The following is a 14,577-nucleotide window of genomic DNA, read 5'->3' on the forward strand; positions in this document are numbered from 1 at the left end:
ATAACTTAAGAAGTTGTAGTGACTCAATAGGGGAAGTTTTGCATCCCTGAACAGGATCTTCTGATGATGTCACAAATTATGTTCTTATCAACAAAATGAATAATCAGTAATGACCACAGTGAAGTAACCCTTCCCAGAATAAAGTGATAGTAAGGCCTAAAGCATTTTAGCAGTGTTAAACAGCCATACTCTGAAGCCCACAAAGTTTAAAAAGATGCTTTTTTAAAAAAATCTCTGCATACAAGACATGAACAATGTGATGTCACGTGGGTTGGAGTCTGTCCCAGCTGACTAAGGGTGACACCCTGGACAGCTCACCAGTCTATCACAGAGTTACATATAGAGACAAACAATCACACTCGTATTCACACTTACAGACAATACAGAATTACCAATTAACTTTCCACTGTTTAACCCTCATCAGTACACCGGGGTCCATGCGGACCCCAAGGGTATACAAGTTGTCATATTTTTTTGTTTATAAGTTGGACTTTTTAGTCCCTTTAGGTAGTTGTCACCCACATAGTTGCTATCACATAAACTAAAGCTTATTTGATTCCAACCAAGTTTGTGGTATATATATAGAAAAATCATTTGTGGTCCATGAGGACCCCAGCCGGACTGTGCATCTTTTATTTCTGTATGTTTGTGTTATGTTGCTCTTGTGATGACTGCTTCAGTTGCATTGTGTTGCATTTCAATTCAGGAGTTCTTACACTAATACTGTAGGCAATACATGTTTGTAATCATCAATAGTAATTTCATTGTTTCTTTCATTTTGTATCTATAGACGACACACGTTTTAGGAAAATATACACTGAGAAGATATGGACAGGTACAGAAATATGAAACAGATGAAATACTACTGGGTTCCAGCTGGACCCCAAGTGAACGGATGAAGTAGGTTTTGCCACGTGTACTGATGAGGGTTAACCTCAGCATGTTTTTGGACTGTGGGGGGAAGCCAGAGTACCCAGAGAATACCCAGCATGCACAGGGAGAACATGCAAACTCCATGTAGAAAGATCCCCAGGAAGACTGGTATGCGAACCAGGGATCTTCTAGCTGCAAGGCGAAAGTGCTAGCTATCTGTGCAGCCCAAGACCATAATGGAAAAACATATTTTCATTTTATAGAAAGAGACCACAAAGGCCTGTTATCTCTAAGTACAGAAAATAATCAGTTATTAAAAATAGCAGTCGATCCAAGGAGGTCTTGAACTTGCAACTGCAGGTCTTGATGGGGACTTACACAGTATTAAGCTGGTGGTTACACTGTTGTTGTCTGATCGGTGTATCGCATTTGGTACCACATGACCATCTTAAAAAACATTTTGAAAGGACTAACAACACTGATGACACTCAACTTGCTCGTCAAGTTGCTAAAACTATAGAGTCTCCAAAAATCAGTAAGCTGGGATGAAACAAGTGAGTGCATCCTACAATAGTCATCCATTATTTACTAGTCTTTGTAGTAAACTGAGAATTCACATAAATTCACATAAAACCATCCGTGACAACTTCATTGCTATTTATAGTTCCATTACTTCAGTGTTATTACTGTCACTTTAAGAGGCTCAACAAGAGCAGCAGTAAGAGGGATACTTCACATGTCCAACAATTAACATCCCTTGTCTTTCTCTTGCTTCACATAGCTAACTGTTCATCACTGCCAAGGCCTGTCAGGACAAGGAGAGGGTAAATATTACCCTTATTAATGTTGAAAGACATCAGACTCCATTTGTGCAAACATAAATCAACAGTAAATTACATGGTGGGATCGCTGCTTTCTCCTGCTCATTTGGATACAGAATGGTCCCAGACAAAATCTTGTCTGCTGTGTCACATATATCTGTAATTCCAAAAGTTCTTTGCATGTACATGTGTGTATGCACGTATGTCTACAAAGCACTTATTAATCTGTCTGTGGCCTTTCCCTGGCTTATGAAGTCCTGATTGTGTGTCATTGTTTTGGCTTCATTTATTTGAACACACACCCCATAATCACACTTGCAAATATACAGCTTTAAAAAGGCGAGCTGCCATTTTCATCATGGCACTAACAAAGTGCATTTGAAATCACGCTGACTTTCCCTGAGCTAAGCCATCAGTGCTCACACAATACCAATCAGAAGAAAAACTCTCGGCTTCAAAGCTTGAAGCTTGACTATATTAATAATATTAATAAAATAGCAAATTGAATGTGTGGGCAAAGAAATGGGGGGAGTAATTGTCTTGAAACCCTCTAAAGACATCCGTCTTTGTCTCTGACTCTTGTTTCTCTTTTTATTATTGGCTCATTGAAAGTGAAGGCTAATGACAAAATAGCGGACTAATTCCTGTAATTATGTGTGTTTGTCAGAGGAAATTTGCGAATGACAGCGCTTCTTATTCTGATCTTTAAGCCAGTAGCTTCGGGGGTGGCATTGTTACTAACAAAGCATTTATAGACAGGTCATGAATTAGTGAGGTATAGATGTAGGTGGCAAAAGAAAATAGCTCCCCTGAGGAATGCTTACACAACAAATTCAACCCCTGGCCTTTATCAAGACTGTACCGCCATCAAGAACTATTCAGCATCAACACAAAGGTAAAGAATCCACAAGCCCGCTGTTGCAAAGATGAGGCAAAAGCAAGACATGAATGTTGAATGAGTAAGTAACTCAACATTTTACAGTACAAGAACATAAGAGACAATGCTGAGAGGAGAGGCACACTAAACTGCCAAAGGGTTTTAAGGAGTTCAGTTGTTCAGTGTCGTCCTAAAGAAATCACATGAAGAGAGGTTAAGTCTGTTTGACCTCAACAATAAAACAATTTTGAATACCACAATATGTTGTAACCTTCATAATAAATGGATTCAGCTGTAATATGTGAGTACACAAAGAAATCTATTTTAGTGTGCAGGAAATAGGTTGAATAGAGGTGGCTGTTTTACGGCTTACTCTTTTTAAAGCATTTGCGGGCTTTTTTTTGCTAAAGTTCTTTTGTGCTTATATTTGACAACTTGAGAAGACAACTGCTGACAACCCATAAATTCTTAAGTCTTGCACAGCATTATTTTGAAATTTGAGCTGCTGATTGGTTGTAGCCATTTGTGTTTGTAAGTCATGGAAGCGATGGAGTAAACTTTAGTTAACAGTCCTTGGATACAGGAAGGCAAAACTAGTGAGAGATAGGGTAAGGTTGGGTTAATGTGGACTCTGATGTGGAAAAACACTTCCTGGGTGTTATTTCACAGCCAAATTAGATTTGCTAGTTAACCAATCATTCATGTCTTTGGATTCTGGAAGGCAGCTGGACAAAACCTCCACAGCCGATTTGGCCAGGTCATTGTTTTATTTGTGTTCTTCTCTTGTGTACTTTGGGTCATTATCATGCTAGAACATTCTTCTTTTATCAAAATTCTGCATGGGACCATATATAAAATCATCTCCTCAAGATGGTTTTCACTCATGCAGGCCCATATCATCACACACTCGCTTCTGAGCTTCAGTGTCAGGACTATGCATTCAGTGTGGTACTCCTGGTCAGGTTTACATTAAACATGCTGGACTCATATAGAGACAATCACACTTGCAGGCAATTTAGTTACCAGTTAACTTCAGCATGTTTTTGGACTGTGAGAAGAAGCTGGACAACCCAGAGAAAACCCAAGCACAGGCAGAACATGCAAACTCCATGCAGAAAGATCCCAGATCCAGGCCGGGACACGAACTGGGGACCTTCTAGCTGCAAGGCAGCGATGCTAACCACCAAGCCACTGTGCAGCCCTGATCAGAGAATGTGTTTTAATATTTATCAGGGTTCTTTTCATGTTCTTTATCAAAGTTTAATCTTGCCAAAAAGAGAATGAGCAAGCGGTGTTTTTTGTCTCGGCTGCTGTCCATAGAGGTTGATGTAATGCACTATCCTTCACTCTGACTGAGCTGCTACAGAAACTCTGATTTCTGTAAATAACCACTGTTCCAAGCCTATTGAATACGCCTTCCTGTTTTTCGGAGTTAGATTGTTCAAGAAGCTGACTGTCTGTGCTGTCATTTTATGATGATGGCCACTGCAGCTCTCATTACTGATACCATGGCTCACCTCCTGATTACTGCCAAACTGTGTTTCACTGATTTTTACTTGGTTACTGAGTCACATTATCTCTATTGTTTAGAAGTTTTGCTCTTTTTCTTTCAGTTTTTTCTGGTTGTCTGACAGTGAGTTTTCTCTGTGTGAAGCTATGATGCAGACACAGAAAGACGCAGTCCATCAGCAAAAAAACATTCTGCTGTTCAACAGTTATTTTATAGCCATGTTCCTGGAATTAGGTTAACTGGAAATCATAGGTTTAGTCAGTTGTGGCTTACTGATCACGGGTGGATTCACTTTTGTTGCAATGAGTTTCTACTTTGGGACCTGTAGTATCAGCACAGTCTTTTTTGAATCATTTGACAATTATTGACATGTCACAGGTGTGCACTTCTGTTGTATGTCCATAAGGATGAGTCAGTCTCAGAATAGCTGCATGTTTACTTATTGTTTTGAGGATCCTGTAAGTCCTGTCTGTTTTTGCTGTGACTCACAATCCTCTCTGACAAGCATGCGTACCTTTAAACAACAATTCAGTCTTCCTCAATCCATGTGTGTGTGTGTGTGTGTGTGTGTGTGTGTGTGTGTGTGAGTGTGCGTGCATGTTAAGTGTTCAGGCATACCTTTACACCTGAACACTTAAGAAGGTTACACAAATATTCAATTCAAACAAACAAATTCTAATGAACTTACATTCTGTCTGTTTTCAACAAAGAGAAGCTTTAACAAGTGCAAAGTGTGTCAAGCTCCCTGTTACTGTCCCATGATTTCATTGGTTACTCATGTAGCTCTGAACTCTGCCATTAACTGGAAGAGAGCACGTATGTGGGAGGGCAGTCGAGCTGGCAACTAAAGGGCCACTTGGAGAGTTTGGGTCCCTCCAGATTGCCGTAGCAACTATTCTACTTCATAGCTATTTGAGGGAAATCGGCCACACCTATCCAACCCTCTCACCCTGTCTCCACAGTCCCCTTCCCCTGACCCTGACACACACACATACCACATCGAAGCTAAAAACAACCTTGCCCTGTAAAGGGTTAAGTGGCTCTCTACCTCCACTTGTGTAAGAATAATACACTCAGTGCGTAAATGTATTCTGGTTACTGAATAAGTGCCTGTGTTTAGTTTCATATTCCACTGGGTGAATCACTGGTGGGGGTGTTTGAGGGGAACTAAAGGAAAAAACTGAGAGTATAATATAAAATGGTTCCTGTATAGGAGTTTTTATAATCTACAAAGCACAGCAGAGACAACAAAGAGACTTTGTTGGGAGGGTTCAGTAGAGGTTTTGCAGCTAGGTCACAAATGTACTTGCAGCCTCTCCTGCCATCATGAAAAAACAAAGAAAAACAGGACATATAACATATAAGCCTTTGCAAGCATCCAAAGTCCATGGATGTTGTTTATTGGGCTAAATCAGATTGAGCGACCTGGCTGTTGTTGTAGTTATATCACAACTTCTTTAAAATACTCAATGCAGCTTTCCTGATCTGAACAAACAGCAAAGTTTGGATTCATTTAGCTGGTAGCATATGGCTAAAGTTGCATAAAGAGAGATGTGATTTATTGATAGAGAATGATCTTCACTAAAGTCACTAAAATTAAAATGCCACTTGTGTTCAGATGCTCTACACATTACAGCAAAGCAATGTGCAGTCATGGCCTACTTCTTGTGTCCAAAAATGATTTTTAAAAATATCGCTGGTGTGAACATAGAGCAATGCAGCAATAAAAATCCCTTCTGCTATATAAAATGTGCTGTCAAAATTAGCACACCGAGTCAAAAAGATCAATCTGCAGCAATAACACAACATTACTGATCTTACAATATGGATAGGTTGCTATCCTGGATTTTTTCCATGCCTAATTTCCTACAAAAAATAAAAATAGATGGGGTACAGAGTCCATAGAGTTCTTCTAAACATTACAAAAGGAGTGAGTCAGTGGGATGTATCATTTCATACTCATATGCCATTTTGTTATCTTTAATACACTGCTTACACCCTTCTATTTTTGGTGCTTTATTTCTACCATTCCGTCACTAACGAGTTCAGTAGAAATTTGATACAGTCTCTTTTTTGTATGCTGCTTACCACTGGCACCAGTATAATATACTAGTCACATACCAGTTGAAAGAGTGAAGCTGCCACTTGGTGACAGTGTTGCCTCACAAAGACTCTACCTGTTGTCCAGACTTCAGCAAATAATCCAAGCAGCAGTTTTCCTCTTACAGACCTGGCGGTGTGGAACTGCACTTTGAACCTGGCCTTTAACATGGAGACTACATATCTTAGGTTTATGTGGTGGGACCTAGTATGGGGGTTGAAATGCACAAAAAAAGAGAAAAAGAAATGTCCAGTTATTTCAAAATTTAGCTTAGTGTCTTAATACACAATCCTCTCACTAAACGCTGTAGCTTCCACTGAACACACTGAGGCCTCGGCTTCCACTGAAACAGTGTTCAAGTGACTCCCAGATGGATTTAATTGACTCATCACAGGCTTGTTCAACTTAATCAACCTGCAGTCATTGTTAACGCTTTAAGTTTTCAGCAGAACCTTGCTCATTAAGTACCATTGTCACAGATGGAAACATGGTATCACCGTTGGGATTGAAAGTTTCAAAAGACAGAACAGAGCAGACTAGAATTCCTTTAACTGTCACTGCAAATTTTGCAACAAAATTACTCAGTAATCTTGTAGTGCATTATAAAGAAATACATATGCTACAGTTCAAAAGTTTGGGGTCACCCAGGCAATTCCATGTTTTCCATGAAAACCCACACATTTATTCATGCACTATCCTAATTGCACAAGGGTTTTCTGACCATCAATTAGCCTTTCAACACCATTAGCTAACACAATGTAGCATTAGAACACAGGAGTGCTGGTTGCTGGAAATGTTCCTCTGTACCCCTATGGAGATATTCCATTAAAATTCAGCCATTTCCAGCTAGAATAGTTATTTACCACATTAACAATGTCTGATTGTATTTCTGATTCATTTAATGTCATCTTAATTGAAAAAACTGCTTTCCTTTCAAAAATAAGGACATTTCTAAGTGACTCCAAACTTTTGAATGGTAGTGTATATTTAAAATGAAAAGAATTTGTGGGAGCCCAGGTAGCTCAACTGGTTTAGTGGGTCACCCATAAACAGGGGCTCTAGGCCCTGATGCACCATCCTGGGTTTGATTGCAGGTCACCGTCCTTTGCTGTAGGTCCCCCATTCTTCGCCCTACTTTCCTGTCTGCCTCTAGAATAAAGCTAATAAAAAGGCCAAAAAGTCAAAAAGAATTTAATACAATGAAACTTGGTATGGAGTCATGACCGCAGTATGTGTAAAATGCTGGCTTGGCTGTGCATGTAAGGTTTGGTACAGGTACAAAATCCTGATCCAAAAATGAGCAGAAAACATTACACAGAAGAAGTTGAAATACACATACATTTTATTGATGACCATCTGACAGTGAATACCTGGCACTGATCAGAATACATCCATTACAGTGAAAACCACAAGAAAACAAGACAAGTAACTCAAAGTAAAAACAAACCAAACTTCTTAGCATTAGCAATTAAGGGCTAAAAGAACAAAGTGTACATTTGTTGCGTTCCAGAGTGGCTGAGGTGATCCTAACTACAAGCTCAATCATTTTAGTGGTAAAATCTTTAGAAATATTGTATATTGTAGATAGTGTTAAGCAGATGCTTGTACATATTGCACACTGGCTATACAGCTACCTCGAATTACCTCCACTGAACCACTTGGCTCAGACTGGCTATCGCACCAAGAAGAGAAAGCTAATGTCAGCTAAACATGTCTTCATATAATTTTATTATAGCTTTAGGTATAAAGCTGCTACATAACATTACCCCGTGCATTATACAATACTCAGGGTTGCACAAAATACATAGCAATTATCTAACCAAGGAGACAACAGAATCACGGTGTTACTAGATCCGTCCATTTTAATATTCATCCTTTGTGAGAAGTGGAGGAGGAATAAAGGGTTATGAGGTTAGTTAGCGGTAAAGTATGTGAAGTCGCTATGAGCTGCCATCAGTTCTAAGCATCAACTAAAGCTCAGCTCAGAGCGCCGTCCAGCCAGTCTCCAACGGAGATTCAGGAGGAGATCATCATCATCATCAGTGGCTAACCTTGGTTTTGTGGATTAGTAAGAGTAACCAACTTGTTGTTAATCTTTACTATGACACATGCGAAACGTGCATTGCAGAAAGAGTGCCGAAGACAGTGGAGGGCACTGAAGCTTGTGCATCTTTGTACATTGACACTGGAAAGCGAGACAAGCCTTAGTTCACAGTTTAAATAAAAGATCAAAGAAAATGGCTTCAAAACTGGCTATAATTAAGTCCTTCAAAAAAAATGACCAACATATCAGTGCCAGTTGATCAACACGACTCTGATTAATTTCCCTCATCAAGCCAACCAATGAAAAGTTTATTGTTTTTCTCTTTAGAACATTTATCATGGTTGCCTCTTTAGAGCATGTTTCATTTCTAGCTCTTGATTAATGAGCTAGCATAAAGTCTGAACACGTTCTGCCTCCTTAAGTTGGGTTAGGATTTGGTGAAACACACACTGAAGTGAATGTATCCAGCTGTAACTGCCAAAGCGCAGCATTCTGTACAGATATCTGCTCACATCAACGGAACCAATGCAGATTATTCATGTAGGCAACATATTCAAACAGAACTTCCACATTATAACACAAGTGAACTCTGATGGCCTCAGTATAGCTTGAAGTGCTTTTTGGACCATGTAAAACCTTGTAACTGTCCACAACAGAGAATTTGACAGTGATCCCAACCCTATGCAGTGATTTGTAAGATGAAAACTCTGAGAGACCAGAAAGAAAAGACTGTCTGCGAAAGGTGCCCGGATTATTGCAATAAGACGACAAACACTAACAAAAGAGCTCATAGAGAGTTCAGAGAGAGTGGGCTCTATTTAGATTAAAGCATACTGAGATCTGAAAACATGAATTCACACTGTTGATGACACCAAAACAGAGGAAGCTACGGCATCAAGTGTTACACCTTCCAGTTGCGTACAACCCAGCTCAGTTGAATGAGAGGTAAACACAAAAGAGCATTTAGCCATAGACGAAACGAGGCAAAACCAAAGGTACCACTGCGTGTTGTGGTCACTACACGAGGGACAAACATTTCTTTTACTAGTGTTGTTGTACTTTCCCCTGGCTGCCAGAGGGGGTCAATTAAGATATGATGAAAATCAGAGTAATGTCACTTTATTTTTGCCTGTGGAGTCGGGTTTACCAGGATGTCTGGCAAATTTGTTCAACATGTAGATGTGACAATGGCCCCTCATGAATTCACAGTGTGATGCTCAGTGATTACGTCTGAAGTCACACATGTATATAAAATTATCTTCCTCTGATTGGCTGAGTGAATCTTGACATCACATTGAATTCATACTAGGCACTCTTGATTAAGACTTTAAACCTTTCATAATCAGCTCAGAGATTTTTACTTGTATGGTTATTGCTAACTGAGTCTTTAACACAGAAACAATTTCTGCTAAATTCAATGGCTCAAGTTCTTATCAGTAGGGAGGAAACACTCTTTACTCTATATGTAATAAATCCTTAAAAGGATAAATGGATGGGAAGTTTGTCAGGACACATTCAAACTCTTGCTACTATCAATTAACAGCAGACTCGCTCACTGAAATGCTTTTTAAGGACGGAGGTATTCAAGTTTCCTTAGTGATTGAAAATAAGAGTAAGGCGACATCCAATTTTTGATCAAATACAGCAATGAAACGTGCCTCAACCTTTCATTCTATGGCTGGTGAGAAAAAAAAAACGATGAGAGATGTCCATGTGAAAGCACACACGCGCGCCCATACGCATACACACATGCACTCTTGGTTCTAAAGCTGCTGAAACGATGCTAAAAATCTGTACAATATTTAAATACTGTATTTACAGAAATAAACATAGTTCATTGTTTGTCTCAACTGGCCTGCACTCTTCACGTGCAATCACACCTGGATTTAAAGTATTCAGGTGGGCCAGTGGCATTCTGCCCACGGCTAATAGTCAGAAGCATAAACAAATAAAGGCAACAGTTAAGCATTTTTGATGGCTGTTCTTTCTTTTCAGATTGCGCTTGCTGCACATTTCACATTCCTGGATTTAGGTTTAAGCAGTGGATGACATTATAGGACCATACTGGTGGTTTGGCATGATTTGGCATCAGGCTTTAGAGTAATTTTACAACTCCAGAGGATCGAACAATGGACCATCATTTACTACATTTCATCAGTATCATGTACACTACCGTTAAAAAGTTTGAGGTCACCCAGGCAATTTCATGTTTTCCATGAAAACTCACACTTTTATTCATGCGCTAACATAGTTGCACAAGGGTTTTCTAATCAATCAATTAGCCTTTCAACACCATTAGCTAACACAATGTAGCATTAGAACACAGGAGTGATGGTTGCTGGAAATGTTCCTCTGTACCCCTATGTACATATTCCATTAAAAATCAATTAATATCATCTTCATCGAAAAAAATGCTTTTCTTTTAAGAATAAGGGCATTTCTAAGTGACCCCAAACTTATGAACAGTAGTGTAAGCAAACAAATACTGATTCTGAAGGGAGACTGTTAGTAAAAAGTTACAATTTTGAAGTTGGTTCTTCAACTGCCAATTGCACAACTAGGAATTTATGAAGAATTGAAAACTATCTATGAGCAATGCTCTCTATTAATATTATACAGCAATGTGTCAACTGATTATGTGTACAGTGAAAACAGCTGTTTGTAGTTCGTAGTAACAAACCTAGACAGAATTGTTTTGGACTGAACCATGGTACAGTGGTCTCTTATTGCCCACATCTGACTTGTGGAGAAACACATTCAGAGGAGAGAAGAGTAGTTGGATGCAACAAAGTAATCTGCAGCTCCCGTTAACATCAAAATCTTACATTCATTACTTGTAAGTCTCATCAGTCTGACTTGTTCAATGGTCAGATGCAGTAATATTGTATTTTTATGGACATTTCAGTTTGTAATATACAGGAAACTATTTAGGAATGTCAATGAGGCAAAACTTACCAAACATAAAATGTACAGCTACATGTACAAAGTGTGTCTTGCGCTCTCTATGATGTTTATGGATGGGCCTCACAGTCAACTGGCTACTATTAGGACTAGCTGTTACAGTCACTTAATGCTACTTTCAGTTACACTCTGACACTGTACATTGTATCCACTAATATTTTGACACCAAAGTTTCAGTGAATAAACTGATCTTTCAGATCTGGGGTGGCCAGTGGGATCTCAAGGGTGGTCGTGGCCTCCCTTTGAAAGCGCCAGTGATCCACAGCTGGCCAAATATGCCTCACAGTCAACTCTTGGTCCCTTGTTCCTCCATATCTGAAATGTTTTGCACAACAATGTGGATTTCACAGTCATTTCCGTGAACGAGCTACAGATGGACGGTAACAGGTCAGCTTAATCAGCTAAATTAAAATAGTATGCTCTAGAAAGTGATTGAGACTATTTCAAGAGCTAAATCATGCAAAACAATTGGTATGGTCCTCAGAACGGTGGTCAAGTGGTGCTGATGTAATTTCTGGAGAATATAACAGAATTCATATATATCATCATGTTTCAATAGAGCATCTTATAATGACCGTTCCACACTTGGATCTCCTAAAATGATCTGTACTGCATATATGACAAAACGAGACACTGCATAAACCAGCATCCTTAACAATGTACAACAGTCTGCTGAAACCTTAAACAAAGTGAAACATGTAAAGATGTATTCTGAAATGTGATGGAACATTACATTTTAAATCTAGCTTTGACAGCTTTCCTTTCAAATGCACAAAGAGAAGATTTGAAAAGCTGTCCTATACTAATTTATCATGGTTGAGATATGGTTGAGGAGTGTTCAATAGCAATTACCGGTAAACCTTCATCTTTCCTGTCAGGAGCTCTTAAAATGACTAAACAAAACTGCAGTCTCAGCATATGGGTTTGTTATGAGTGTGAAAACTGTGGAGCTCCTCAGGAAATAAACTAGTGGGATGGAGTTAAGTGACAGACCTAAAACACACTGAGCTTTTTCAGACTCCATTTCATCTTTTCCTTCCCAAAACATGGATTCTACAGTTGAATGTCTGGGTTTTAGGTGAAGCTTAAAACTTTCATTCAGTCTACCACCCAATTCTAAACTGAGTGACTGAGTACTGAGATTCATTAACATTAACAGCTTTCCAGTAAATATCCACAGATTGTTGTATGTATGTGTTTCCATTGCTTTCAACAATTCTGAAACATTAACTCTCTCATGGCCTAGTTAATGGCTTAGGAAGTCAATGCTAGCTTTGACGGTGCGTCCAGTGGACACATCCACTGCCATTGCCCTGATCTCCGTGTCACCAAACTGCATGAGCGTCTGGATTTCACGACGTGGCGCCGTGCTTTCCGTTCCGCTCACATCCAAACGAAGTGTCCCACACTTCCTGACGCCGGGCTCACTGATGAACCCAGCGCTTTCCTTCTCAGAACAATAGACGTGGATGACAATAACCTGCTGGGAAGGCTTGGCTGGCGTGTAGCTCCGCTTTACCATCTCGCCCAGTGCCACGGACTGGTCGGCAGCAATGAAGGTGTCAAAGACGTCAGTGCACCAGCGTGTGCCATCCTTCACCAGTAGCTTCTCCGGCGGGTGCTTGCCCTCCACAAAGCGATTGAGGACGCCCACCCCGTATGTAAGGGGAGAGCGGCGGACTTTGATGACACTGGGGTCCAGGCCAAACAGCACAGCACCTTTCAGGATGGTGAGGCCAACGTCATGAGGGATAATTATGCGGCTGCGGCCCTGGAGCATGTTCTGGACAGCTTGCTGCAGAAGGGTTGACTCAGCAAAACCTCCCACGAGAAACAGGAACTTAATATCGCTGACTTCTGGCTTATCAAAGAGCTCAGCTAGAAGAGAGAAGCAGAATTCCAATGAATAAAACCTTGCCTCTCGTTCATACATACAGTGATGACCACTGTGAGGTTCAGACACTTTGACAAGTGAAGATCAATGCATGATCTGCTGCACCTCCTCCTCTGACCACAGCTTTCACAGATGGCCCTAATGTCAATTTAATGCTACTCTATGTTACTATAGGAGAGTAATATCATCTTAGCACATATCTTTAAAAGAAACATAGCAAGTAGATTTATTAGACCTGGTGAAGTTACTCTTCACTAAAAATTACATTTAATTTTCTTTTGTTTTTCTGAAAATGCTTTCTGACAGTATAGCAAGAACTGCAAACAGTGACATGACCAAGCTGGTCAAAAACAAGCTGAGGATTTACCAACACTAACATTCAAAAGTCTGGGGTCACTTAGAAATGTCCTTATTTTTGAAAGAAAAGCATTTTTCTTCAATGAAGATAACATTAAAATAATCAGAAATACAGTCCAGACATAGTTAATGTGGTAAATGACTATTCTAGCTGGAAACGGCTGATTTTTAATGGAATATCTACATAGAGGTACAGAGGCCCATTTCCAATGCTACATTGTGTTAGCTAATGGTGTTGAAAGGCTATTGATGATTAGAAAACCCTTGTGCAATTATGTTAACACATGAATAAAAGTGTGCGTTTTCATGGAAAACATGAAATTGCCTGGGTGACCCCAAACTTTTGAATGGTAGTGTAGATTATTTAAATCAGTCCATTTGTAAGTGATTGCACCTGAAATCTTAACAATAAAGTGTTACAGCCCATTAAAATGTACAACTACAGCAGGTACAAGCAGGTCAAAGCTGCAGTATAAGTTGATCTGTAAACTGTGATGGGTGTTAACAGTTTCGGGCAATAATTTGCAATAACTTGTCTTTTGTATTTTCTCAAAGATTTTTGGTCTTGCTCTGTTCTTAGAGGTCAACAGTAAACTTGTTGGGAGCAAGCTTAGTGTTAATGATTGCTGACTGTAAGATCCATTCACTCCATTTTGTATAGTTACTCCACCTAGCAATGCGGTGGGTTATGTGACGATCGGCATACGTTTGTCCGTCTGTCTGTCTGTCAGCAACATTACTCAAAAACGGACAAACGAATTTGGATGAAATTTTCAGGGAAGGTCAGAAATGACACATGGACCAAGTGACTAGATTTTGGCAGTGATGCGGCTTATAGTTTGGATCCACGGATTTGTTAAAGATTTCTGTATCATTGCCAGACAGCGGCATGGTGTCACTGTAACTATGACTACAAGTGAACACTAGCTGCTTCCTTCTGATGACTACTACAAATCCACCAATGCGGACTTATTGAGAATTATCCATTAGAAATCATACAAGGAACAATTGATTAAATTGTGGGGGTGTTTCTGAGTCCCATCAATTCCTGCCGCCTGCTACATATTTAGGTCACATGATTTGGTATCTGTACATAACGTAAACATCACAACACACTCCTGTGCTCAGCACAAGGTCAT

At 39.7% G+C, this 14,577-nt stretch overlaps 1 protein-coding gene across 5 annotated transcripts in view; it reads right to left on the minus strand.

Moving 5' to 3' along the window:
* Positions 1 to 7,506: 7,506 nt before the first annotated feature.
* hspa12a (heat shock protein 12A) overlaps positions 7,507 to 14,577 on the minus strand; it is a 62,424-nt gene continuing 55,353 nt past the window's right edge. For all 5 annotated transcript variants that reach the window (XM_023296690.3, XM_023296682.3, XM_023296702.3 and 2 more), the window contains one exon: positions 7,507 to 13,065. In XM_023296690.3, coding sequence (XP_023152458.1) covers positions 12,434 to 13,065 — 632 coding nt within the window. In that variant the 3' untranslated portion in view covers positions 7,507 to 12,433. The remainder of the gene's footprint in view (positions 13,066 to 14,577) is intronic.

The sequence above is a fragment of the Amphiprion ocellaris genome, chromosome 16 (assembly GCF_022539595.1).
Source record: "Amphiprion ocellaris isolate individual 3 ecotype Okinawa chromosome 16, ASM2253959v1, whole genome shotgun sequence".
NCBI lineage: Eukaryota > Metazoa > Chordata > Actinopteri > Pomacentridae > Amphiprion > Amphiprion ocellaris.